Below are 26,853 nucleotides of genomic sequence, written 5' to 3' on the forward strand. Positions count from 1 at the left end.
CTAATTCATTGGCTGTGCCTGTTAGTTGAAGATGATTTTTACTTTTCAAAGTAGGGAACTCTCAACCCCCAAAATGCTGGCTATCTCTGGACCATCCAAGTCTGAGAGGATGGGGCCTATTTTGTCATCAGTGGGCCTGTTCATTTACTGGTGGTAAAAAGTGGGAGACACTGGGGCCAACCCTTCCAGGTCACATGTGCTGTCTTTGAGGCCTTCTGTACCTGATGCCCATGCACCACACACATACCTGACTTTTACTAATAAAGGTATAAATGTCTGGCTCAGAAGGAGATAGCCCAAGGCCTCGGGTATAATTTTTCCCAGATCTCATACCCCTTGTGCCATGATTCCTATTTCTGCTTTTAAGCTGGGAAAAATCAAATACCATAGTTCTGAGAGAACTAATTACAAAGCCACAGTCTCAAGCTGAGTCTGTCCTAAGTCATGAAACTCTATCTTGTACCACACCACCACAGCCCAGGCGAGAGCCACTGTGGCAGCCCCTGGCAGTGGCTCATTCACACATGGTCAAGTGATTGCCCAGTGGTCGATTTGGCAATCGTGTGAATCTGGGTCATGTGTTGGAACAGGTGTCTTTCTCACTCCCCTCTTTTTGTCAGGCCTGGGGATTGAACCCACCAGGGCCTTGCACATGCTGAGCAAGTGTTCTGCGCCCCGGGTCCTGCAGGTGTCATTTGAAGGCAGGGTGATTGGGTGGTGATAGGGCTGGTAGTCCTCTTGAAATTTTCTTGTATGCTCACTTTCTGAACAACATGGTGTCAAGATCTGTACTGCCTATGGGAATCCATTTTGTTTTTGAGTATTTACATCTTTATATCCTAATAATGTGATTTCTCCATACATAACATCTTGAGAAAACCCCCCCTTTTTAAAAAAAAAAAACATTTCAATTTAATACATTTTTATGCAATTAGTGTCTGTGGTGTGTCTCAACTAAAATGGGTTGTTTTCATAAACACCTGAGAAGGTTTAAATAACATTTTCTCATAAATTAGCCCTTGTTTGCACAATTATTCAGTTATTGCACCATGAAGACCCTCTGGAGTTTGATGCTGTCAGGAAACATATTAGCAGAAAATAGTATGTTATTATCTAATGCTAATAATTGGTTAGTAGAATTGAGAAAAGAGGACATGTAATTGGGGTTCCTGTGGCTAACAAGATGTGAATTATGAACACATTTCCAGGAGAAATTCCAGGGTAGTTCTAGAAACCTGCTATTTGCATTTTAAAACACTGGATTCCCAGCGAGAGGGAGCAGGGTGCTGTTCATCGAGGCTGGTTTCTTGAGCAAAGCAATGTAAATATCCTGAGCAGTACCCGAGGTTCCCAGTGCACCTCAGTGTTTTGAGCACCTCTCACCTCTATTTTAGGCTGTGGTCTATAGGAAATATGTTGGTTTTTAAAGAGAGGATTGCCTAGAGAACACCACAGATCCTAGAGACCCCTCTGTCCCCTCTGGTCCCAGGGTTCTGCCCAGCTCTTCATGGCATGCAGCATGGGCCACATTCTTGCCTGGGGCAAGTGTTGGCCTCACTGGCTGGCCTCGCAGAGCTTTCTGCAGCCTGTGGTGCTTAAGCACCAGCGCCTGCCCCACGCTCTCCCCTCCTAGGGCGGGCGTGGTGTTGGTGCTGGAGTGGAGGCATTGGCCCGTTCTTTCCATGTCCTTGATGGGCCTGGGTTTTCCTGAGCTCGCTGGCAGTTTGCTCATCTGGAGAGATTACAGTGCTAAGGACAGGACTCTCGATTCTTCTCTGTGAAAGCTGTGGCTGTGAATGTGTAGGGAGAAGCTTCCTTCGCTTTATCTGCTCGAGGTCACACGGAACCATTACATCCCAACAGTATGATTTCTCCATACACAACCTCTGGAGAGAACCGAGGGGGACATTCTGGTGTCAGCTGGTGTACAGGTATGCAAGAATCAGGATCCCCTCCCGAGGACTTCCGTTGGTGTCCAGCCACGCGTGATAGAACTTTCTTCATTATTTTTTGCACGCCTTGGCTAACATCCTAGGTTGGATGACCTTACGGTTAACCCCTTCACCTTTTATCCTTGGCCTTCATGTTTCGAGCTAACTTAGTGTTGATGGCAGCTACAAAAGTGAAGGCATCTTCTTTGCTTGATATTGCTCCAGTACCTTCATCCTCCACCTCCTCCTCTTGACTTTCTCCCAAACTCTTTCACAAAAACTATTTTGTTCCCTCCTTACCTTCATTATGAACAGAGTGTATCTTGTTTCTAGCTTCTCAGTGCTTGTTAGGTAGAATTTTTTTTTTTCCCACCCAAGGTGTCAGGGTGGGGAGAAGTTATCAAAAACTTTTGAAAAGATGAAAACTACCATTCATGATGCCTTGCTTGTAAAATTTTTAAAATTTTGATGGTGTGGAGCTTCCCTTGCCAAATAAATATTTATTACTTGTGTCACCTTTTCTCCTTAAATATAATGTGCTTCAGTAAATATACTCCTTTATCATATAATGGTCATGCCCAGGGAGGGGGGGGGGCGGGGGGCGGTGCACATTGCTTCTGAATGTGCAGGCTCTAGGACCCCCTGTTCCTCCCATGCCAGTGTTTGCCACAGCAGCCGGTAGAATAGGAGCCTGTGGGAGGTGGGCAGCCCCTGAGGTGTACAGCAGCCAGCTGCCTTGGGTGGCGGGACAGGGCTAAGCTGGGAGCAAATGGTAGTTACTGTGGGTGGCAGTGACAGGAGGCCCCACATCTGTGTCTCTGCTGATGTTGAAGGGGTGCAGAGTGCTTCTAAGGGGAACATACCATAGGACTTAGAATTAGTACTGATTGTGTCCATTCTGTTTTGCCTTCTCTTTTGGGTCTGGGTCTCCTCCTCTCCAAGGCCATATCCTCAAGAGCCAAGAGAGACGTCATTTCTGTATCCCCTGATAGCAGGGATGGTGATTCCTTGCTAGCTCATGCCAGCTCCAGCCAGGGTGGTTGAGTGACCTGGGTACAGGAAGAGGAAGCGGCTGCATGTGACCTGGACATGTGCTGTTCCTAGCTTCACATGCTTGTACACACTCATACCAGGTCATTTTCTTGTGCTCACATTAAAAAAAAAAAAATGGTGTCCTGATTTAGGGGAAAACTGGGCCTGTTGCTAATGGTGCTCATGGTGGCTTGTCTGCAGCCCTGGTTGCAGTTTCCCTGCCTCTGCTGTAAGTTGTTAGACAACATGTTTCAATGTAATTAGTCCCCATCAAAGTTACCTTGCCTTTGGAGGTGAGAATTATCGATGGTGCCAGAAGCCGCAGCAGCCTGACCCACCAAGACCTTAACAAGGTGATACTTGTGGGGGTGTTGTTTGTTTTTTTCGAATGACTACTATTGCTTGTTTGCTTTTTAGTGCCCTTATTTGTACAAAGATTTGTATATAAAGTAAATAATTACAGGTTTTATCCCCTGACCAGTTAAAATTGCCTTTTACTAGTTTTTGCTTTTTTAACTACCATGGTGCTTGCCAGGGCCTTTCATTCAAATGGAGTCCTGATTCCTCCAAAGATGTGGCATTTTATAAAGAAAACTCTTCCACGGTGGGCACAGATCCCTGAGTTCTTGTTTTGTAAACTCAAGGTGTTAGTTTCCGTTCAGTTCTAGCTGTATGGACCTGGGTGTGTCCTTTTACACCTAGACTTAAGAAGATTGAGGTTAGGGGAATGAGGTTGGGGCAGATGTGGTGCATACCTGTAATCTTGGTGATTTGGGGGGCTGAGAGGTAGGAGCATCACAAATTCAAGACCAGCCTCAGCAACTTAGGAAATCCTGTCTCATAATAAAAAATAAAAAGGGCCAGGGATGTAGCTCAGTGGTAAAGTACCCCTTGGTTCAATTCCCAGTACAAAAAACGACCCCCCCCCCCCAAAAAAAAAAGAGAAAAAAAGAATTAAGTGATTTCTAAGATTCATTCCATTTTAAAATTCTGATTTCAGAATTTTCATGCATCATCTTTTCCCTCTGCTTTAGATGAGAGAACACACAACCAACCCAAAGTATGTGTCAGGTTTCTCCAGAGACAGAGCAACAGGGTGGATGGGTGGCTATGCCGAAAGGGGCCTAGCCTGAGGGATAGGCTTGCCCAGCTGTGCAGGCTGAGAAGTCCCAGGATCTGCCGTTGGCCTGTGGGAGACCCAGGAGAGTGGTTAAGTTGGAGCCAAGGCCTGAGAACTAGGAGAGCTGGGGAGAGAGATGGTGTCTCAGTCAGGTTCAAAGGCAGGAAGAAACTGATGTTCCCCTCCATTATGGCGTCAACCTTGAAGGTCTCTTCGGGCCTTCAATTGATTGGATGGGGCCCATCCACATAGGGAGGCCAGTCTGCTTTACTCAGTTCATTCAAATGTTAAACTCATCCAAAACACCCTCCCAGTAACATACACATTAAGGACTCTCTTTGTTTTTGTTGTTGGGACTGAACCTAGAGCCACTCTATCGGCAGAGCCACCACCTCACCCTTTATATTTATTTAGTTTTATTTTGAGACTAAGTCTCTAAGTTGCTCAGAGCCTCACTAAGTTGCTGAGGCTGGCTTTGAACTTGGAATCCTTCTGCCTCAGCCTCCCTAGTCTCTGGGATTACAGGTGTGCACCACCACTCCCAGCTGCACCTACTTTTTGAACTAGGGCAAGTGCTGCCAGTTCTTTGGTAGTTTTCAGGGTAGTTCCAGTAGGTCTGTGGATGCCAAGTCCCTCTCCCCCATTTCTAGCGTCTGGTTGCAAGGTACATTCATTCTTCACGAAGTACCAAATGTCTGCTGCAGTCCTGCCATTGTGCCAGGAGCAGGACCTCTGTGGCCTTCCTTCTCTGGAACATCTCCAGTATTTTCTACATTACCACTTGGCTCATAGATGGACAGTTACTGAGGCCAGTCAGACGAAGGTGACTGGACTGTTTACTCCTAATTCTTCTATCTCCAAACCCATATCAAACTAGTCTGAGAAAATAAGTGTGTTGATCCATAACTGGGAAGTAGGAGGTAGGAGACCTGTCAGGCATGACCAGGCCCAGGGCCTTCTGTACCAGGACCACTCTCTACCAGCTCTTGGCTCTGTTCTCCTCCACGTTGGCTTCGTTGCATAGAGGTTTGCTCAAGTCCAGAGAGATCTTATCTCCTCCCATGTCTGTGACCTTGATTCTGGACTAGTGCCTTTGATAAGAGGCTGCAGTGTGCCACTTGTCCTTGGGCCAAGTTAGCTGCTTTATAGCTAGAGCTGGGGGAGATGTCTACACCCACCTCAGCCCAGGAGTCAGGGTGGGGCCTCCTAAATAATGAGGAATTCCAGAGTAGTTATGAATGGCTGCTGAGAAGACTCGGACGTGAACCTGTCAATCTTCAGAATCTCATGTTCTTCAGAGGAGACTTAGTTATAGCTCTCATGGTGTAAAATGATTTTATATTCATGTATACATTCAAATAGTTTATATAAGATTCTTTATACACCCCGAAGTTTAATGTTTCTTAAGACTTTGCGTTCTGCAGTAGGATTAGAAATGAATAATTACAGATATCAAAATACAGAGAAAAGCAGGGTAGGCCCATTAGAGAAGATGGGGATAAGGCAAATCCTCCAAGTTCAAAGCTGGTAGGGTTACTGATTGTGACCTAAAAATTGGGCTCTGAGGTTCCCAGGTTCCTAGATAAGAGTATCTAGGTCTCTACTGAGGTATGCGTACATGCCCATTTCCTCATAAGGCACAGATCCTGGTGAGAGTGCAGGTCACGAGGAAGTAGCTTGGGATGGTCAAGATGAGGTGGTCCCTGCGATCCTTGCACTTATCCTTGGAAGCCCTTCTTTGCTCCCCCAGCATTGTGTTAGAACACAGAGCAGGTAGGCAAAGATTGAACCCTGGTGTCCCTGCTTCCTTCTAGAAACAGTAGGAGGGTAAATCATGTTGCCTTGAAGGTGAGTCACTGCTGTGACTAGGCGGAGTTGGATCACCTCTGTCATAAAGTGGGCTGGTCCCTACACGGACTCATGACTCAAGTCTGGGTACCAGTGAGTGCTGTGCAGAGAGGCGGGCGGGGGTCTGTGCGTCCCAGATGGGGGTGGGAGCCCACGGGGCAGGGTGCCTGCTCCCTCTGGTGCTCAGCTGCAGCCTGGCCCTGAGAGGTCCAGTTCTCAGGCAGAGCAGCCCCTTCTCATTTGGGAAGCTCAGTTTGCCTATGGATGGTTTTAATTCACCTGGAAAAACTCAGGGCACCCTGGAAACTGTTCCAGAATTGTGCCTGCTATTTTAGAGATCTGTCCTTTGTTTTCTTTGATTTCCTATCTTCCAGAATCATCTGTACCCACCACATTCATTCTGATAGTGAATATCAGAGCACGGAAGTTGTTAAGCATTGTACTCCACCTTATATTCCTAGTCCTGAATTATTATTATTATTGAGAATTAAGGAGGGTGAAAAAAAATTGTTGATGGGATTTTCCTTCATGTAAAAATCATAAAAAGCATAAAAGAGAAGGCATGTATCTTTTATGAAGAGCATCCAGGGCATAGACATTAGCTTCTTAAAAAAGAAAATTAGAATGCTATTTCTTGTTTGTAGGGCCCCAGGTTGTTCTTTGCACCCCTAAATCGTACCCCTGAATTCTCTGCCCTGCCTATGCAATCAACATCTTCAAAGCAGACGGGTGCACACAGCTGTCATACCTGAGTTGACTGAAACATGGTCCTCGTGCTCCCTCTGCCATTTACTAGCTCTGTGACCTTGGGCATGCTCCTTAACGTCTCTGAGTCAGTTTCCCCCTCTGTAAGATGGGCACCACACTCCTCTCTAGAAGAGTGGCTGAGGACGGATGGAAAGCCCGTGGAGGGCTCTAGGTAGAGGAGGCAGGAGAGCATGTGGAGGCGCCTGGGCTGGTCTCCAGTGGGTGGAAATTTGAGGACTCCAGGCATGGGCTGCCTGATCTTGTGAGGGGTCCAGGGATGGTGGTGCCGTTGCTTCTTTCCAGAGACTAAGAGTCTGGCAGAGGAATAGGTGTTAAGACAGACAAGATTCCCAAACAGAGTGTCGAATGCAGCCATTTGTAAATTACTGTGTTTGGGGGGCAGAAATATCAGCGTATCACATAGTTCAGACTAACAGAAGAATCAGGAAGGTAAGTTAAGGGGGCTGCAGCCAGGAGGCTCCCTGAGGCCCCAGGAGGGAGTGGCCCTGTCTGTCGGGGTGGGTGGGCTGGGGACGGTGGGAAGGCTGCATGGAGGAGGTCGTATTGGTCCTCGGTGGGACCTCCGTCCGAATGGCAGGGAGGTGGAAGAGTTTGGGGTTCATGCTGGGAACTATCGCCCTGGTCATTAGGAGCTTCTAGAGAATCGTGGGTAGGGTAGGCAGTCAGGCTGGGGCTGTGCCGCGGGGACCGCGTCCCCTCCCTCCCGAGCCTTACTCTGTTCCCCTTTCTTCCTGGCAGCAGAGCCCCCTCCCTTGCTGCACTCAGGGACATGACTGTCAGCACTTCTACCCCCCCTCAGACTTCACTGTCAGCACTCAAGTCTTCAGGGACATGAAAAGGAGCCACTCCTTACAAAAGGTTGGGGAGCCCTGGTGTTTGGAGGTACGTCTCGGAGCAGAATGACGGTATGAGATGAGCCAGCTCTGAAATGAAACTGCCCATCCAGAGTTTACCTGCACTAGGGCAGGGCCATCCCTCCGCCACCAGCCTGGGTCACTGTCATGTCAGGCGCCATGATGTCTGGTGTGCTGTCTGCTATAGGGATGTTGTCCCATAAAAATGCAGGTTTACAAGAGTTGGGTGAGGGTGGTGCCACCTCGAGCTCAAGGTGCCTGCTCCATAAAGGCACGTGACAGGACGTAGCGTCCCCGAGGGCTTTGGGAGTGATGAGCGCACTGTCCCATGAAACCTGGCCCCCAGGAAGGAATTTCCTGGGCTCCTCACAGCTGCCAGGAGAAGGAAGCTCTCACCTGAGCGTTGCCTTTGTTATGAGTAATTTAGAAATTATAGATTTCCTTTTAAAATTCAGGGTGCTGAGAAATGCTCACTCCTCCACAAGGATTCCTACTGGAGGCGGATGTGAATGGCGCTTCTCACAGATGTTGCTCTCCAAGGACAGGAAGCATTGTGAATTTCCTTTAAATAATTCAATACAGCGTCAATACCCCACACTGTTCTGTGCTTGGGAGTGACAGTTCTCTTCAAATTAGTAGTCCCAAAGAAAAGAACATCTAGAACATGCTTTTATCTTCAGGAAAGCAAAAGTCAATGCAGATAAAAAATTTTAAAGTAACCCTGAAACAGCAAATGACTTAGTACTAATGTTAGTTTTTCTTTTAAAGAAAAGTGAATATTCATGAGCCAATTAGTGAAATGTCTATCCTTTAAAACAGTTATTGTGGGCTCTGGATACAGCTCAGTTGGTAGAGTACTCGCCTCTTACACACAAGGCCCTGGGTTCTAATCCCCAGCACCACACCCACACACACACACACACACAGACACGCATACACAAGTAAAAACAGTTATTATATCCCTACTCAGTGCCGGGTGCTGTGCTATGTGTTAAGGCTGCTGGGACAGTTATTGTGCTTTCTCCGGCAGGTAGTATGCATATGTCTTACCTTCAGAGAGAGGTGTGCAGTCAGTTGTCTTAAGAGCTTGCTGTAGTTTGAGTCATGTATTCAAGAGAACTTCAAAACATGAAAAAAGCAAAGAAAATGTAAACATCCATGCTCTTACTTATTATCTATTGATATTTGGGTGCATTTCCCCCCTTATCATTCATGTGCGTAAACTTTAAAAACTCTAAAAGTGGGATTGTAACTTAACAGTGTTGCAGTTTTATTCTCATCTGGTTGCGATGGCACTGAGAACGCTTTTCTGATACCAGAATGGGTATCAATTCTGGTCAGTAATTCTATGCATTGGTGTCCCATGGAAATCCTTCGTTCTAACCCTTCCCTAACCCTAATCCCTCCAGATGGGCATCTAGCAGGAGATGGCAGGGTGCTGTCTCACCCCTGCCCTGCCCTTGGACCAATGCCTGTGCCCTCCTGATCCTGGGTACATGTACATATTCAGCCCTTGTGCAGTAACCGTGGTCAGTGGACGGCTTTTCTTGGGCAGCCTGCCCCTGGTCAGCCTTTAGTGAGCATTGATAGCTGAGGCTATGGCTCTCCCTCCACCAGGACCTGGCAAGTGGTCACTCATTAATCTTTGGTCAGAGTTAGGAGGTAGATAAAGGAGAACCAGGCGCCCATGTCGAGTTTGAGGAAACCGAAACAGAAAGCCTGCTTTCTTCCTTATAACTCCAGATCTGCAGGGGCCGATTAGATCCCTGGCGCCAGTGGCCACGAGCATTTATCAGTCTTGTCCTTGGAACAGAGAAACATCTCCCAGGCAGGTGCCAGAAAGCCACATTTCCAGGATTAGGTCTAAATCCATGGAACTGTGAGTAGGCCAGGCACAGAAGTCACGCAAAGACCCTACCAACTTGGCCAAGGTACCGGACTGCTCTGTGCCTCAGTTTCCCCCCTCTCATGGGCTGCACATGAAGTGGATGCTTGGGGACAGAGCCAGTGTGGACCATCAGAGTTCTCAGGGAATTCCACACATGTTGCCACTGTGGGGTGGGCGATCGCCTGTGTTTCTGTCTATATGGTTTCCAGGGGATTCAGATCTAGCATTCTTAGTACTTGCTACTTTGGGGATTTTGCTGGAGTGTGAAATTCCCAGTCTGTAGCATGGGTGGGCTGGAAGAGGCTCTGGGGAAGCCACATGGGATTGGTGCTCAGGAGAACCAGGTGTGAGCCCAGTGTCTGCTGCCTCTGCGTCAAGGAGCTTGCTTCACAATGCAATGCCCTGTGTGTAAGAGGGGTGGCAGTGGCATCCCAGCCAGGCCTGCTCTACCCGGTACCTCAGCCAGGCTCTATAAACTGTTCATAACTTGACAACGGCCCCAGGAAGGGGAGGCTCTGTAATTATTCCTTTTGCAAACAAGATAACTGAGCCACAGAGGGATTAAGCAACTTGCCTAAGATCACACAGTCAGAGAATGCAGACCATAAAACGCTGTTAATGAAAGACCATGGCTGTTGTCCATGGTCCAGGGCCTTCCCCTCAGCCAGCCATCCTGCAATTGCTAATGGAGAATACCTTTGTCCTCTTTTCACCTGACCCCCTTGGGAGCTGGGGGAGAAGTTTTGATTTGGGACATCCAAGTTTGTAGTTTCCAGTCTCACGCCGGGAGATACCTTGTGCCCCATCCCTGTTTGAAATTCCGTGTCTCTTGTCCCTCTTTCTTTGAAGTTCAGCTTGGTTCTAACCCTTCAGCAGGTTATGGACTAGTCTAGTAAATATGACTAAGAAAGTCAACACCCACCTGGGCAGGCATGAGTCACCTCTTTTTAGTTAGCTATTCATGTACATTTTAAAGCTAGCCACACAAAGTCATTGCATTGGGGCTATTAACGTGCTGAATAGTGACAATAATAGGGTGTGACCCATGGCATAGCTACATTCAGATAAGAAAGAAAATGTTTTTTTCCTGTAATTGCTTAGTCAATACCATTTCCACTGAAATACTTGCAAACAAACTTTTAAAAAGTTCTTTGTCCAGCCCTTCCCTTATTCCCTGCTTCCTTCCTCTTTGGGGGTTCTGTGAACTTTTCCTGAGCAGGGGCTGGGGATTAACAAGATGGTACCCTGCCCCTTTTGGAGTTTTGGTTGTTGCCGTCGGCCTGCCCCTTTGCCAGTGTTGAGGAGGGGGGTGTGTGTGCGTGCAAACACTACGAGCGAGCATGTTCAGAAGGGGGCACGTTATTGCTGCTACTTGCTCATTAACTGCCCAGCCTATAAATTTAAGGGGAAAAAGAGACTTCTGCTAAATTTGCAAAGCTAGTCACATAGACAGGGAGTTAACCAGTTTGGTGAGAGGAAATGAAACTTTTCTTAGGTTTATTAGACCACATCCTATAAATCTGTGGCTTATTATATGTCTGATTTCTAAAAAGCATGGTATTATGGCCAGAGTTTTATTTTTGCTTGTTAGTCATTTGAAACAAATATAGATATTACTTCATTTCCTGGTTACTTTATTTCTCAGTACATGTTATGTATGGAAAATCTGGATTTACACAACATAGTGCATAATAAAGGAAGTTTTTACTAATGTGTAAATCCCTGCATTATGGCTCTGGGTTAGCCAGGGTTCCACCAAGTTAAAACTTTCAGCTTGTCTCCCCACCAATAGAGAAGTAGGGTGAGCACAGCAAGAGCACCTCTGAAGGGCAAAGTCAGTGTTTTAACCTAACTTCCTCCCACTTTTCCAAAAATGTGCTTTAAAAGACATAGGTAGGCTCCTGTAGTGTACTTGTTTTCCATCTCTCTCTAACAGAAACACGTTCCCCCGTAAGCCAGGAAGACTCTTCCTGAAGCTTCAGTGGTTGTCCACTCTAGGATTGGTCACCCCTTAAGGCGCTTGGCCCTTGCCCCAAAGCAAACAGACCATCCTCCACGTTCTGCTGTCACAGTGTCGTGGCCAGAGGGTGTAAGTTGAAAATAGGGAAGACAGTGTGCTCTGGAACTTTCTATAATGCTCTCATGATGTATGTGGCCCAGGGCTTCCTTGGGTCGTTCTGTGAAAAAGTGGACCAGCAAAACCCCACCTCCCGCCTGTGCTCATTGTGGGGGATGGCCAGCGGGACATTCTCTGTTTGCAAAGCTTCTTTACTTGTGAGTTTAAGTGAGCGTGTGGGTTTTCTCCAGCTGCTCCAGTGGTGTAAGTGTCCTACAGGACCCAGCTGTGTGCTTCCAAGGCCTCAGTGAGTTCACGTTCCCCATCACTGGGGAGCACCCCGTAGTTCCACCCGACTTATCAGGCACGGACCAGACAGGGAGGGGATCCGAGGCCTGTTTCTGTGTTTGCCATTCCATGGACTGAAGAGAGGCCACTGTGAGTGCTGGTCGTCTCGCTCTGTGCACTAGGTAGGAGACGCAGTGTGTGGAGGGGTCTTCTGAGCACTGTCGGTGGGGAGATGGCGATGCTGTCCCGCCCTGAGTGCAGGCCTGGTGGGCCCACCCAGAACCTGCCACAGGCTGTATCCTTGGCTCTTATCTCAGCCGTGTCCATTTTCCCCATTCTTTGTGAGTCACATATTTTTCTTTGCATCCATGTGACAAAGGTCATCAGGAGAGAAGCCTTAGGCCTTAGGCCTCTGGTGTGTGGCATGTTGTCATTCACACAACCTACTGTTTTGCATCCTCCCCTTTTGTAAATCCCATAAGGTGGCAGGTTGGCTTTTAGTCAATTGGCCTTATGACTCTCCCTGTCAGGCTCCCAACATGAAGATGTGAGGTCAGGACCTGGGGCCCGTGTGTGCTTTCCACAGGTGGTTCTCATGCTGTCCTGTTGGCTGGCCTCTCTGGTGTGGCAGCTCTGTGGCAGTCCTGTCCTATTACTGATCCCTTCAATCATGTCAGAGAGGTCGGTATTCAGGATTTGGAAAGGGGGAACCATATCTCAGCCCAGACTCTGGTATCTAGTTAATTCATTTTTATTAAGGGCAGTTGTTATTATTACATGAGCAATGTGGAAGGTCCTAGTCTTTAATCTTTCCTCATCTGTGTGTCCGGTGAACCTTAACGGCATCAACTCCTGCTAGTTTAGCGAGAGACTATACAGGGAGACACATCCCCTTTCATGCTTCATCGATACGTTCCAGTTTTTCCTGTCATTTATTTCTCTGAAAGGCTACTTCAAACCTGTTTGCATTAAAAAAAAATCAGTAGTTAATTTTTCTTCCCCCCAGTTTAGGAAGAAGCATGGTGGTAGAATACAGTCCCCACGATGGCCGTCCTTCCTCATCAACGTCTGATCCCCTGTACTTGGGCTGACAATGAGGAAAGAGGTGACCTTTGGACAGCCACACAATTTTAACTTCTCAGAACCTTCTGGGGGGGGGAGGTGTGTTCCTCTGAGTGCCCCTCTGTCCCTGGCGAGGCCACTCTGAGTGAGCTCAAGTCAGCCTCGGTGGCCAGAGCCGTAGGAGACCAGAGTGGTTCCTGGGAAGGTCTACATTAGGCCCCTTTGTGCTCAGAGAGAAAGTTTCTGTTTCGGAAAAGCTAGTTCCTTTCAGAACCTTGGGTGGGGACAAGGAAGGAACAAAGGACACCAGAGAAAGAAGAAATGAGAGTCAAGGGGAGTGGGAAGAACTCTGGGGTAACTGAAGGACACATGGTCAGCCCACTGTTTTCATTTCCCAAGCCCCTGGTCACCCGGCCTGTCAAGCTTCTCTGGCCTCCCCCATGGCCACCCTGTCCTTGGTGGCAGCCGCTTAGGAGTTGGTGTGAGATGGCACTAGATTGAACTTGATCTACTGGGTGGGTCCAGCGGGACTGTGGAGGCTCTCGGTCAGTACTGCTCGGCCCTGCTCCTGCCCCCTGGGTTTCTGGTAGGCCCCTGTTTTGTCTGGTGCCAGGGTGACAGGTGAGAAGTCCTTCTTTCCCCTGGAAAATAAGAAAACTCTTAAGTAGAAAGTAGAAGAAACTTGTAACCACTCAGAGGGACGTCCAGGTCATTGGTTGTCACAGCCCTGTCTGTTGGACAAGTTTCTTTGCGGTTGCCAGTTTCACAAGAACCCATGAGAAAGGTGGGCCGAGGTGAGAGGGAGGCTGGCTTATGGCCTCTTTCATGGAACTCATAAATGTGTCATTCCAGAGGGGAGGTGCATCATCTCCTGCTCTGCCTCTTGGTGTGGACCGTGGTGTCTGCCATGGGCTTTGGCCCACACTGCATATGGATGTGTTTATGTCGGAGAGGACACCAGTTTCGCCTGGGTTGTGTCCTGCTTAGAACAGCAAAGTACACTCACACCAGGTTCAGTGGGTCTTGGATTGGCGTCTGCAGCTGTGTGCTTGTTGGATTTACACTCATTACATACACCCTCATTTACGGTTTGAGGACAAGGTTTCTTTTGAGATGTGGGATTAAAAAATAAAAATCATCATTTTAAGATATACCTTACAGTAAAAGTGACTTTTTCTTTTGCTTTACATTTCTATGAGTTTTCACATACATTTGTGTAACTATCTCCTGCGCCATACACAGTGCACAGAACAGCGACACCTCCCTACACTCTGCTGTCTGGGCTGCCAGCTAGTCAGTTACGGACAATTCTTGCTGGGATTTTCCATGCCTCATTCTGAACTGTTCTTGCCTCTACGTCTGGAATGCTCTGGGCCACCTTGTGGATTTCGGAGAATTAGACCTCATTCTGCAATTAGCTTTGCTGATGGTGGCCAACTAAAAACATAATTAGTGAAGGTGATATGTGATTGCTGACCCTAGAGGCAGCAAGGGACGTGAAATGTGTTTTGGAGCACTCTGCTTTGAATTATCTAGATTATTCTTCAGAGATGCAGGGCAGGTCACCTGGGTTTGGGCATGGTGGCAACAACGATGATGGAATGTAATCTGTAGATTTTGTTGACCCAGCTTGGTTCTCCCAGGCTGTCCTCACTTGTCCCATCACTTAGATGAAACCAGGAGTTAGGAGATTAGGAGCACTGGAGTCGCTCTCCCAATCCTGGTGCATTCCATCCCCGCCCAGACTCTGGAACAAGCTGGCACGTGCTTGGGAGGCCAGAGTCTCCATTTCCCGGCCTGTTGATCAGAACTTGGGCCTTGCTAGAGAAAAGGGAAATGAAGGAATGTATGTTTGGGGGAGGATCCTACATGTGCGCTTGTCATCCTCTTGGGAAATGATGAGAGGTGACCTGCAAGGTCCCCAGCTCAGAGTGTCACACTCAAGTGAACTGAAGATGATGCTTCTGCCATGCGTTTTGCTGTTCAAGGTAACAGCAGTCACACACATGTAAATTCTTGTGCAATCTAATCCCTGTCTTGGTAATTGCTTGGAGACCTGCCATTGCAGCCAGTTGAGAAGTTAAGAGCGGTGACCCAGGCAGAGATTGTGGGGGTGGGGAGTTGTAGGGGAGGGGAGCAGAGGTGGCCTCCAGATCACGGTGGCGGCAGCTCTCCTGCTTGCTTGGTGGCATCTAAATCACTAGGAAGCAGGAGAAAGCATTCTCACCCAGCTTTCCCACCTGGGCCCCGGGGCCTGCCTCGCCCTTGCTGGGCTGAGGGAATCTGGCATGTGGTGCAGGGAGAGCATCCCTGGTTACCTGGAGGAGGGACAGTTGATGATAGGAAACGGCCGTTGTCTGGCAACAGGTTTCTGTTGGGGGGTGTCCTCCCGGTGGGCGAAGAATGGCTCTCATTTAAAAACATACACACACACACACACACACACATTAAATGAAGCTTCCCAAGCCCGGCCACCTAGCAGGACAGAGCTGCCCAGCGGTGGCCTTCTCCCCATACGCAGAGCAGGTGTGACTGTGGGGTCTTGATTCTTTCAGAGGCGCCTCTAGAAGGCAGAATGCAAAATGATCAGCTCCACTCCGAACACATGCGCCATTTGTCTGATTGACATCGAAAACGTGATATCATTTCTACAAACACCCGCATGAGAAGGTGTTTTTTTGTTTTTGTTTTCTTTCTTATTTTGGTGACAGATTGCATGTTAGGGCACTAAAAGATGAAAGCACTAAATATTTGCTTTAGAAAAACACAGTGAAAGATTCTCTCATCCTACCAGCTGAAAACTGATGGGCTTAGAATTCCATTAACAAAAAAACGACTGTCTGCAGTTCGAGTTATTGCCACCGTCAGGGCATGATTAGCAAGGTGGGCAGCAAATGAGGGTTGGTCAGTGGAGGGGTACTGGATTTTTTTTTGAATGTGATTTGGAATGGAGCCATGGAGTTGCAGTTGAAATGTCCAGAGAAAGTCCTGCATTCTCTGAGACTTTTAAATGACACCGTCAATGGGTTTTCTTTCTCTCCATTTTGGTATTCCCTCTTTCAGAATTGGTGATGAAGTCATAGATCTTGTGAGTCCTTTTTTGAAAGGAAATATCTTCCCCCATGGAAAGTCAGTTACGGTTGGGGTCTGTCCAAGGGGACAGTTGGGAGCATGGGATCTGCACGCCAGGCATTCAGCCTCAGTTTCACAGCTGCTGAGTGACAGCTTATGGAGCCAGCTCAGGCCTGAGTGTTCCATCTGCAAAACCCGGAAATTACTGTACCTGCCTTCATTTATCAGGAGCACCTACAGCAGATGGAGTACCTGCAAACTGGCTGGCATCTGGACCTTTAATTCACCTCAGCGGGAGGAGAGAAACCTGAACCCTGTGCTGGTGGCTGTGGGTCAGGTTTAATGTTAATAGTGCCCTCCGTCTATTAAAACCCCTGGCTCTGTGGTCCCAGCTACTTGGGAGGCTGAGGCAGGAGGATCACTCGAGCCCCAGAGTTTGAGGACAACTTAGACAATACACGGAGACCTTTTCTCTTTAAAACAAAAAACAACCCAGTCTGTTATCCCTCAGCTGCTGGGTGAAGCTTGTCATAAGTTCTCTTATTTCACCCTTATAGCTCCACCACGAGGGAACCACGGATTATTCTAATTCTTCTTCTTCTTTTTCTGGGAGGGTGGGTACCGGGGATTGAACTCAGGGGCACTCAAGCACTGAGCCACATCCCCAGCCCTATTTTGAGACAGGATCTCACCGAGTTGCTTAGTGCCTCGCCATTGCTGAGGCTGGCTTTTAACTCACGATCCTCCTGTCTCAGCCTCCCAAGCCGCTGGGATTACAGATGTGTGCCACCGTGCGCGGATATTCTAATTATTCTTATAAAAAAAGAAAGTAGCTAATATTTACCGAGTGTTTACTGTGTACCAGGCTTTACTTCAGGAGGTTTTTGTCTTATCTGATAGCACCTATTTCAGAGAGGGGAAAACATGGCTGGCTTCCTCCCTCCCTCCCTTCTCTGTCCATGGCTCCACTGAGAGCAGTTGTTGGGACCAGGATGTGAAGCCTGGGGCTCTAAAAGTCTTCCAAAGCCAGAGATCCGCCCACCCCCCCCACCCCCCCGCTTGTTGTGCCACCCTGAGTTTGGGGGCATGTGAGTGGCCCAGCTGTGGGAGAAGTTCTGCGCACACGTGTGCTCCAGACCTCGGGTTCATGATCACTGGAGGACGTCCTGGTTACCGGAAGTTGTGGCTTCTGAGTCTCTCAGCAGTTGGCAATGTTGAATTTTGTTTTGTTTTGTGTGTGTGGTTTTGTTTTTTAAATAATTAGAAACAGTTCAACTCTTGTTACCACCCACAGCAAAAATCGCTTGGATCCCACAAATTATGAAAGAAAAAAAAAATTGGGCCACTTGGTAGAACCACGAAAACTTAGAACTCAGAGCCCAGAGTCCACTTTGAGGGGCAGAGCTCCTGTGGGCAGATGCCTGGGACCCTGGACTTGCACTTCTCTCTTTGCCCAAATTCAGAACCAACCCATGTTCGGGGCAGTTGCCAGTGAAGGGGGTGGGGATTGCCATGCTCAAGATGGCTGTGGGGAGACCGTGCATTTTTTTGTACTTATTAATGGATGTCTCTTGTGTGAGTGGGTGTGAGTACTGAGAGGATGAGCATGTATTTGCAGTGTGTGGTCCTTGAGGGTGCATTCCGCAGCCCATGGTGGTGGCTCAGTGAGGAGGAGGGTGGGGGAAGGGGGAGGGCAGGGGAGGAGGAGGCCTTGCAGTGCCACAGCCATTCCCATTGTGTGGATTGAATCACTGAGGCAGGAGCAAGCCTGGTCTCTTTTGACCTAGTGGCTGGGTTTTGGTTTCTTAGGACTGTGCTCTGATGCCCAAAGTGGCCCCCACTGGTGTGCTGATAAAATCAGGGCCCTTACTTGTGACTCCCTCACCCTTGCTCCTCTGAAAACTGAGGATGGCTGGGATCTGAGTTGGATACCTCTGGTCAAGCCAGATGTGCTGACCCTGCGACAGCCCCCTCCCCACCCAGTTGCTGCAAGGCTGAAAGTGGTCACATGAGCACAGAGGTCTGGGAGTCTGCGGGGCGCTTCTGGTCTGGGGAGGGACATGGCGCTGGAGGTGCTGCTGGCTGCGGCCCATTTCCAGCCACCCCGCTTTTGACTTTTCTGAGATGCTTCCCAGGCAGCCTCCTCTTGCCATCCTGACTTGTTTAAATTTATGGGTTGTTGGCAAGCAATTTTTTGATGCTATTCTTCTCATAGCCAGAGGCCAAGATCCCTTGTGGAGCAGTGCCTGAACTTAATAGATGTCATCTGGACCCTGGGGAGGGGCGCTGTGTAGCTCTGGGGGGAGAGCCTCAGAAGTGAGATTTACCCCTCCCACATCTGCCAGCCTCCTATTGTCCTTCCCTTTCAGGGTAATTGGAGGGATTTTTTTTTTTTTTTCCGGGGTGGGGAGGACGCTGTGTACCACAGTGTTGTTTACCATACCCTACTTCCAGGACAGAAGAATACAGTGCCCCAGTGGTCTTGCAGGTGGCCGAAAATGTAGATGCGAGCTTCCAGTGGAGCTGGATCTGGAATGTCTCCGCACCGCCTGGGCTTTCCCCTGGTTGCTCGCTGGGTGACCCTCTGATTCCTTGTTCTGCTTCTCTGACTGGCTGGGGCCTGGTTCCTAGACCAGATGCTCTGGCAAGCAAGATGGCATCATCTCATGAGCTTGGCAGATGAGGAGTGAAGGGACACTCAAGGTGTGATGCGAAGCGGGCCACAGTTGGGTCCTCTGACCCCGCTTCTCCATCTGACTTCTGACTGGTCACCTCCCGCAGTGTTGGCAAGAGCCTCGGAATAGGAGGGAAAGGCAGGGGGAGCAAGATCACGAAAATAAGTCACAAAGGCCATGAACTTGACCGTACAGGTATGTAGGTTCTCTTGGCCATTTCTAGAAAGAAGTTTTGTAAGTACGCCTGCGGACCTGGCCCATTGCTCCTCTGCTGGGGAAAGGGCGTGAGCAGAAGAGAGCCTTCTAGCTGGAAGTCGTGAACTGTATCCTGCTGCTAGTGGGTCTCCCACAGAGGCCTGCCCTTCTGTGAGGCAGTCCCCAGAAGGAACTACCTGCAGAGCTTCTGGTTTCAGACCTCTCTCCATGGTGGTGTGAGTGAGTTGGTTTTGAGGCTGCCAAGGAAAGCCATTAGTAATTCATTAAGTCCCAGATTTGAAGTCTGCAAATAGACGTTTCAGTGAAATTGACACAGGTGCCTTAACACAGGCTGGGAATCCTGATCTGGAGTTTATATATCCTTTTTATATTAAAAACAAAATCTAAGTTGTCCTATTAGTAGACACCTATCTTCTACATATTTAAGACAGTCTTATAAAGAGGACATTGTTCAAATGTGGGATCTGGGATGGTTGGACAAAATGGGTCTGTGGCTAATTCCGCTTTCAAAGTTTGGGAGTTCCCCTGGATAGGGTTCCGCACACAGCCTGATGCTGTGAGGCCCATTTCTCTGCCTCTGTACTCTGTGCTTCTGCTTGGCCACCAGTGTCCCTTTGGTCCTATCCCCTACCCCCCTAGGGTTTCTCACTGCATTCTTGCATTCTTACTCTTTCAACATCAAGTTTTTGCTCTGTCCCTCTTCCTATCCGGAGATCTACCATATATACCTGACTGCCAGAAGCATCCCATCCAGGTTGCCGGCAGCTCAGGGTCTTTGCACATTCCAGCCTCTTAGAGTTTAGAAAGAGAGAACAAAATAATTTAAGAAGCGTTGTGAATTAGAGCTATTCAGCATGGAGTCCCTTAGAATTTAGGCAGTACCTGTTTGTAATTAGAATCCTGATTTGTTAATAAAAGTTTCCCGTCTCCAGGATTGGGGGAAAAAAAAAGATTGTCTAGGGTGATTAACTGGGACGGTCTTCTGGTTACGTAGATAGCTGGGAGATAGCAATAAACTGAATGTTACCTAATAGGTAAGGTCATTGTGCAAGTGGGCTGAGATATTCCCTTGGGCCTGAGCTTCTGTTGCAGGACAAGTAGAATAACTTGGCGACCAGGCAAGTGGACATGTCTGAGTGAAATATAAATGTTAATGCACACAGTCCCTGGAGCAGCTGTCCCTGGCCAGGGCCATTTCTTCACTATGGTTGAGGTGGGTGGGTGGGTTGGTAGAATCAGTTTCCAAATCTGGAAAATCTGAGAATTGACTCTGCCCTGCCCCTCCTCAGTTTTTCTCTCCAACCCTGGGAAACTGAGGCTCAGGGAGAGCGGAGTGCTATGTTGAGACCCTGCGGTTGCATAGCCACATAGCAAGAGCTTCAAGATGAGAACCTGGACCTCTTAGTTTTTCTCTTCCATTGGTTTCTCTCTGCCACTCCTGGTGTAAGGCAGAGTTTAATTTTGTAAACTATTCATGTTAAGTGCCATTAATTTTAAGCTCTTTCTTGGATTAGAGTGTGAAATTCAGTGCGCTCAGTATGAATTCACTTATTTTCCACTTGAAATCCTGATTTTTCTCGGGTGCCCTGGGTGTTGATGTGATCTGGAGGCTCGTGGTGACACTGAGGAGGATTACCATGGTCATCTCCACTGCAGGAGCTGGTCCTCAGACGTAAAGAGTACTGGGAACTTTTCAAGCAATGACTGTGCTTTTAGTGATATACAGAAAACCCAACCATAATCATTGAAATACGTATTTTGAAGGATAAACTTGTACCCCATCTTTGGCAAGGAATTTTGTCTCTTACCCACCATCTTCTTTCCCAGAGGACTGGTATCTGGGGATGCTTTTACAGTGTTGCTCTCTGGGCTTTTGTTAACAATGCCAACATAGAAACGTGTGAAAACGATCCTTGGAGAACAGGTTTGATGCCGACACTGTATATGATAAAGCTCTGGATCACCACTACTTGAGGTCAGAGCAGTCCTGACAGAGGTGACCACAATGAGAACAGGTACAAGAATTCATCTAATATTGCACTTTCAAAAAACAAAAACAAAAAAAACTAAGAGCTCTGGTCTGCTGCTAGCAGTCAGTCCCAGGTCCTGTAACCAGGAAACAAGCTTGTGCCCTGGGTTGAGTTCAGCAAGTTTGTTTTGACTTGCAGCCCGAGATGGGAGCAGGCGCTCATTATGTAATGCTAAACTGGGCCTGGAATGACAGCTGGGCTGGGCCTGCCAAAGCCTGAAGAGTTGGTCAGGAATGGGCTGTGTTTAGGATGACTAGTCCCACTTGGCAGGGTGAAGGGGTGGGCGGATGTCCCTCTGAGGAGGGAGGGATGACTTCTCTCTCCAGTCTTAGTGCTTCGTATAAACTTTGCAGTCCCCCACCCCAAACAAACACACTAGAGCCTTATTGACCAGCTAGAGCTCTTGGGGGCTTTGGACTCTTACTCCAACCTTGAAAGGCATGGTTGGACATCAGGGTGTTTCACTTCCAACTGGGGTAGTAGCAAGGCTTTCCATCACATGATAGAAAGTAGCCTACATTGGTCAAGTGTTGCTGGCCTGGGTACTTAGTAATTAAAACAGTTCTACAAAATAAATATTAGATTTCTTAATAAAAATAGCAGTGAACCCCAATAAAAATTTTAAAGAAAGAGGTGGCTTCCTTTCCTAATAAAATGTCACTTAGGACCGTCTGTTGGCCTTTTGGGTCTTTACTTGAGAGCCTTTCTCTCCTTTGCCCCCGTCCCACTCCCCACTAGAATGTTTCCCTTGGCTCTTCTTGGGGAACAAAAGCGTGCGGTTTTTATGTAGATATCTTTAGTTGGAGGTAAAAATAATCAGGAACCATGTTTGCACAACCATCCCTGAACATCGTGTGGTCCCCCCAACCCAGGAAAAGTTCATTTGGTGGGGACGGTGGAGCCCCCAGCCTCTGCCCTGCCCGAGGTGAAGTGGGGAATTGCTTTTGTCCCTTCTCTGATGAATGGATGCAAAGTGTTCACTGAACCTGGAAACACCTCCTTTTATGCCCAGTGCCCCCCTAACACAGGCTGTTAAACTTGGGGCAATCGCTCATGGTGGGGGATTGAATGGGGCCATTGTGGGGGGGAGGGGCTCACACTGAAGCCATTGTGAGCATAGAGATGCCATTGTTTTCTAAGTATTAAGAAAGGAGTAAGACTCTGGGGGACCTCCAGGCATCAGTGTGCCCGGACACTGCAGTGTCTGCATGCCTGGCCTTTTCGATATCCTTAGGTTGGGCCCTGTCCGCCTGGACAGGAAGCGCATGCAGCGCCCCCTGCAGGACAGACTTGGTCCCAGCCATCATTTCTGCAGGGAGGTTGCTGTTTTCCTCCAGGCATCAGAGTTCAAAACATTTAAAAATCACTTCTTCCACGTTAGGAATAACAAACTCCCCTCATTCCCTGCTGGTGACTTTTTCATTTAACTTCCCTTTTGCCATATGGTCCTTCAGAGGCACTTCTGATCTTAATTACAGCATTCAGCCTTTGTTTATTTAAAAATCAGAAGGCAGATAGGCTATTGAGGGTTTATCTATACTAATTGTGCCGCTATACTTGCCAACTGTCCCTTCAGTTAGCAAAGGGAACCGCTACAATCCCTGCCCCTGCAGTGTGTACACACACAAACACGCACCCACGTGCGCGCGCGCACACACACACACACACGCCTAATGTTACGTGTTAAGCAGAGGCAGGACTATTTTATTTTTTTAAGGTTCAGAATTGCTGTGCAGGCATTTTCCACCCTAAATTTCTACCATGGAGTCTTGACTTGAAGGACTGGGAGGAACAAGGCTAGGGTCAGACGACTTGAGTACAAACTCTGACCCTGGATAAGTTAGACCCCCTAACCCCAGGAGCCTCAGTTTTGCCATCTGTAAAATAGAGCCAGTGATATCAACATCCCAGGAATGATGATGTGTTAGGTATCCTTGCAGAGGGCCGTGTGAGGTTCAAGGGCATAAACTAAAGCTCCCACCCAGCCTTCGGAAACAAAAGAGGCTTAGATACACTGGCATGGACTGTCTTTTGAAAGAATGTGTGTAGCTCATTTTGCTTCTACCTGTGTCTTTCTGATACTTTTTACTATCCTAATTAAACCATGGTGTAGATCAGAGTATATATTTTTATAGAGTTTTAAAAAGTGACTCTTCCTTGAAGATTACAACAAATCATTTCACACAGAAAATAGCTTTTCTATGCTTACATTTTGAAAATCCCTAACTTGTTGATGGCAATCAAGAGGCATGTTTAGAAAACGTTAAAAATGTTAGTCAGCCTCATCTTAACAAGCATGGTAATTCTTGGCTTCTTCCTCTGAATTTAAGAAGCTCTTCTCTTAGAGAAATCAATTCTTATAGAGCTGGATCAGATTAAAAATATTTTTAATATTTTTTAGGAAGTAGTAGCTTTTTAGATAATAAAACGAATATTTTTTAGTTATATATAGTAGGTTCGAATACCTTTTTTCATTAACTCATCACAGTCTGAATAGCTTTTTAATAATTTTGGGAACCATACTTGAAGAATTTCTGATTCTAGCATTTTCTTTGAGATATTTTGAGATTGTCTACTGAGTCTTTTTTTCTTTAAAGATGTTTTCCCAAAAATGTCCCCCCTACCGTAAGTATCCTAATAGTAGTAGTGTTTTGATATGTATATTTGCAGCCCACATTTATTGTGCACTTTCCCAATGCTTAATTGGTTCTGTGTGTTTACACTTAGGACATAGCACTAACTTACCATATAATATATACACATCTTTGGTAGAGGTAGCACTGGCTCGAAATTATAGGGGAGGACCAAGTAGATTCTTGACCCTTACATCTATATATTTTACCTAATTTATAGTTGGAAAAGCAGCTAAAAAAGTTAAAGAGTTCGATCCAATAGTTTGACATGTCATTTTTTAAAGCCCTAGAATCAAATATGGAAGTACCAGAAAGCCTGTAGTAAGCATTGGGTCAAAGAGGAGAAATCCAAATTAACATGTTAATTGGTATTCGTGCTTACTCCCTGAGTGCTAGGAACGTTTCTGTCCCAATCATAGACTAATTTGGCCAACTGCGTGGGTCACACAAAATTAACCAGAAGCTCTCTAAGTTTCGGGTGGTATCAAAATAAGGGCACCTGATCGCTAACCCCAGGTTCCCCAAGTCCGTAATGTCCTAATCTGTGAAAGCAGCAGTTCGTGGTTAGGTGATTTGATAGTATAATTTAGTATTTGAGATTCTTTAAAAAAAAATGTGGGAATTAAAATTTGTGCTTCTACTCTAGCATGTAAGTGAAACAAGCTTTTCAGTTCTATTTTCTAGGGAACAGAAGAATCAAAGTGAGTTGAAAACGAGGCTGAGTAGTCATGGAACTGGTTTCGGTTCTCTGTTAGTTGACTTTAAGTAAATGACACCATCCAGGTACTCTGGGAGGTTCCATGTGAGCTCGTTGACAGTCCTAAGTAGTTGAGTCCCTTTCAGGCTCTCTGCAGGCAGAGCCTTCTTCATTTGGGTCACTGATATAATAACCCTAATACCAGAACAGTGCCAGGGTGTAATAGTTGCTGAATAAGTACGAATAGAATCAGGGAATGATGTCCTGGTGCTCTTGGGAGAGGATGCGGGAAGGTTCCACTGTGTGCACCACACAGGGTCCCATTAGTCGTCCTCTTCCTCCTATTCGTTAGCTCAAAGTCCCGACCAACCAGCCTAGGGTCAGTTCTTCCAGATCCTGCAGGGTTGTTTTTCTGTCTATCAAGCGGGTTGTCATGTAAGGCTTTATTTGATTAGGAGAAGTAGAAGTAGAGTCTCTCTTAAACTTCCTTGAAGAGACGTGCTAGACAAAAACAAGACGGTTTTGAAAAAATAACACTGCAGTCCAGCCTGCGAGGATGCTTGGTTGCGTTTGGAACCAGCCTCACCGTCTGCTCTGGGCGTGCGATTGCCACACGCTTTCCTCCTGGGCCTGGGCCGAGCGCGTCCCTGGCTCCACACTGGCAGCGCTCTCCCCAAGTGCGCCAGTGGGCGTGGCTGTGGCAAGGCATGACATAATTTGATTTTACTTGATTATTCACTGGTTGTGCCCATCATGTTAGCCTCTGGGTGTGTTTACAAGGACTTGGGAAAGAGGTAGAGGCTGTCATGTGTATAAAGACTGCTTTGTCATCCTGAGAGTCAGGCATGTTCACACACGTGCGTGCACGCTCACGCACGTGTGCACACACCCCGTTCTTCCCTGGCATTGAGTACCAGTCCTGGACCTTGGTGAAATCTCCCTCTAGCCAGTGTCTGACCAGGGTCAGAAGGAACCTGCCATCCAAAAAGCCCCCTCCCCTTAGTCCTGGAATTCCCTGTGGCAGTCTGGGGCGTGGGCATGCGTGTGTCTGATTTCCCTGAGAACACACACATGTCGCAGTCTGCAGGCTTGCTCAGTAGAGTGTAAGCCAGCTTGCTGCATTTGGTGACTCTCCTGGCGGCCTTCCTGAACTTCCTGTGAAACACAACTGCTCAAAGTCCACAAAATGAAAACCAAGGAATTTCAGAATGTGGACCATCTTTTTGTGCTGGCCCCTTGACGCTGGCCTTTGGCAGAGTGTGCTGCTTCTCCACTGGGGAGCAGTGATGCATTCTAAGCATCCGAGGCAGGAAGGGCAGGTGAATTTGACCGGTATTCACATGTTCAGGTCCCTTCCTTATAGGAAGTAGAAGTGTTTCCCCTTCCTGCATTCCGTTTGTCATGGCTGTTCTTCCTTCCCCTTGCAGTTCACTTGTGAATTTTAAGTCTTGGTTCAGGCAGAATCACAGTGACCTGAAAAGTACATGTCCTTGTTTTTGTCATAGTGCTGCAGCCGTTGCAGCAATACTTAATTAGAGGCCTTGTGAGTGACAGGAGTCTTTTGGTTCAATAACCAACAACCAGCCCCAAACACTGGCCATCCAGGTCAGGGAAATCCGGGCAGCCTGCAGGTGCCTAAATGTCCCTTCTTGCATGGAGATGCACAGTAATAGTCCTGATTCACATATTCCCCGCTCTGCCCATCAGCATGCTATTTTGCAGTACTTTCCTATTAACATCAGGTCAACAAACTTCTAAAGCAACTTGATGACATTATTTAATCTTCCCTCCCCTCCATACTTGATTGACTGGTCAGTGGCATCCCAGGGCCTGAGCCTGCCCACTCCCCAGGAGGGCTGGCCTGGGCAGGCTGCACTGCCTGGTGGGTTAGTTCCCTTGAGGGATCCTCTGCGTGGCCAGCATCTTCATCCTGAAGAAGGTGTGGGACATTTCCTGGAGCAGCCATTTATTTACCCACTTTAGAAACTGCAACTCCCTGGCCTTTTCTCAGACTTCTCTAAAGCCCCGGACCTCTGTGGCTTCTCTCCTTTACCACCAGCATTTAAAGAAATTAAGTTAATTCCTTTGTTCCTCACTAGAGATCAGTGTCATTGTGGATCTCACAAACAAAAGGATTTTTGTGTTAGATGGCCCAAGGTTTTTTTTTTTTTTTTAAAGAGGGAGAGGGGAACTAAGCATTTGAGTCAGATGAGTCTAAAAACCAGCCTCCTCAGAATCAGCTGTGAAGCCAGCCAGTTACCTTCAAACTTCCCACTACATTTCTGCTTTTCAAAACCTAGGCTGAGACCAGCAAGGTGTGTTTAGTTTGACATTGGTTGTCACAGGTCAAACATGGCCTTGTGGTTGTTAAAATCTTAAGAATGCCCTGTGTAATCCTAGGAGTTTTGAGAAGGAAATCCTGGAATTGCTTCACGTGGTAATGTCTTATTTATCAACAGTATCCCCAGCTGAGCTCTTGGCTAATATGTTTGCTGTGGCACAATTGTTTCTGTTTAATCAGAAATGCTTATCAGGAGGTTATGTGGTTGGGGAAAATGGCAATCCATTTTGTAGCATTTTCCCAAAAAGCATTTCCAGGATTTTTCTAATACTAGATAGATTATGTTTGGACAAGTCCAGTTGATACTCTTTGGCATCCTGAAGAGAAGCCCTGACTCATTGG

At 47.4% G+C, this 26,853-nt stretch overlaps 1 protein-coding gene and 1 long non-coding RNA gene across 20 annotated transcripts in view; one reads left to right on the forward strand and one right to left on the reverse strand.

Moving 5' to 3' along the window:
- The window catches only part of Tcf7l2 (transcription factor 7 like 2), a 180,815-nt gene that overhangs the window by 98,590 nt on the left and 55,372 nt on the right, over positions 1–26,853 (forward strand). For 5 of the 19 annotated variants that reach the window (XM_048807341.1, XM_048807342.1, XM_015494808.2 and 2 more), the window contains exon 1: positions 7,434–7,581. The exons of 10 other annotated variants lie outside the window; for them this stretch is intronic. In XM_048807341.1, coding sequence (XP_048663298.1) covers positions 7,531–7,581 — 51 coding nt within the window. In that variant the 5' untranslated portion in view covers positions 7,434–7,530. Of the gene's footprint in view, positions 1–7,432; positions 7,582–26,853 lie in introns of those variants that run through there. 4 more of the 19 variants (XM_048807345.1, XM_048807356.1, XM_048807344.1 and 1 more) reach the window with 3 other exon arrangements.
- LOC125617994 lies at positions 4,903–17,162 on the reverse strand. Its single transcript, XR_007349198.1, has 3 exons — positions 17,043–17,162; positions 11,499–11,504; positions 4,903–4,915 (listed from the first exon to the last, which is right to left on the reverse strand). It is a non-coding gene; the product is annotated as an uncharacterized LOC125617994 (long non-coding RNA).

Source organism: Marmota marmota, unplaced genomic scaffold, assembly GCF_001458135.2.
Source record: "Marmota marmota marmota unplaced genomic scaffold, marMar, whole genome shotgun sequence".
Classification (NCBI taxonomy): Eukaryota; Metazoa; Chordata; class Mammalia; order Rodentia; family Sciuridae; genus Marmota; species Marmota marmota.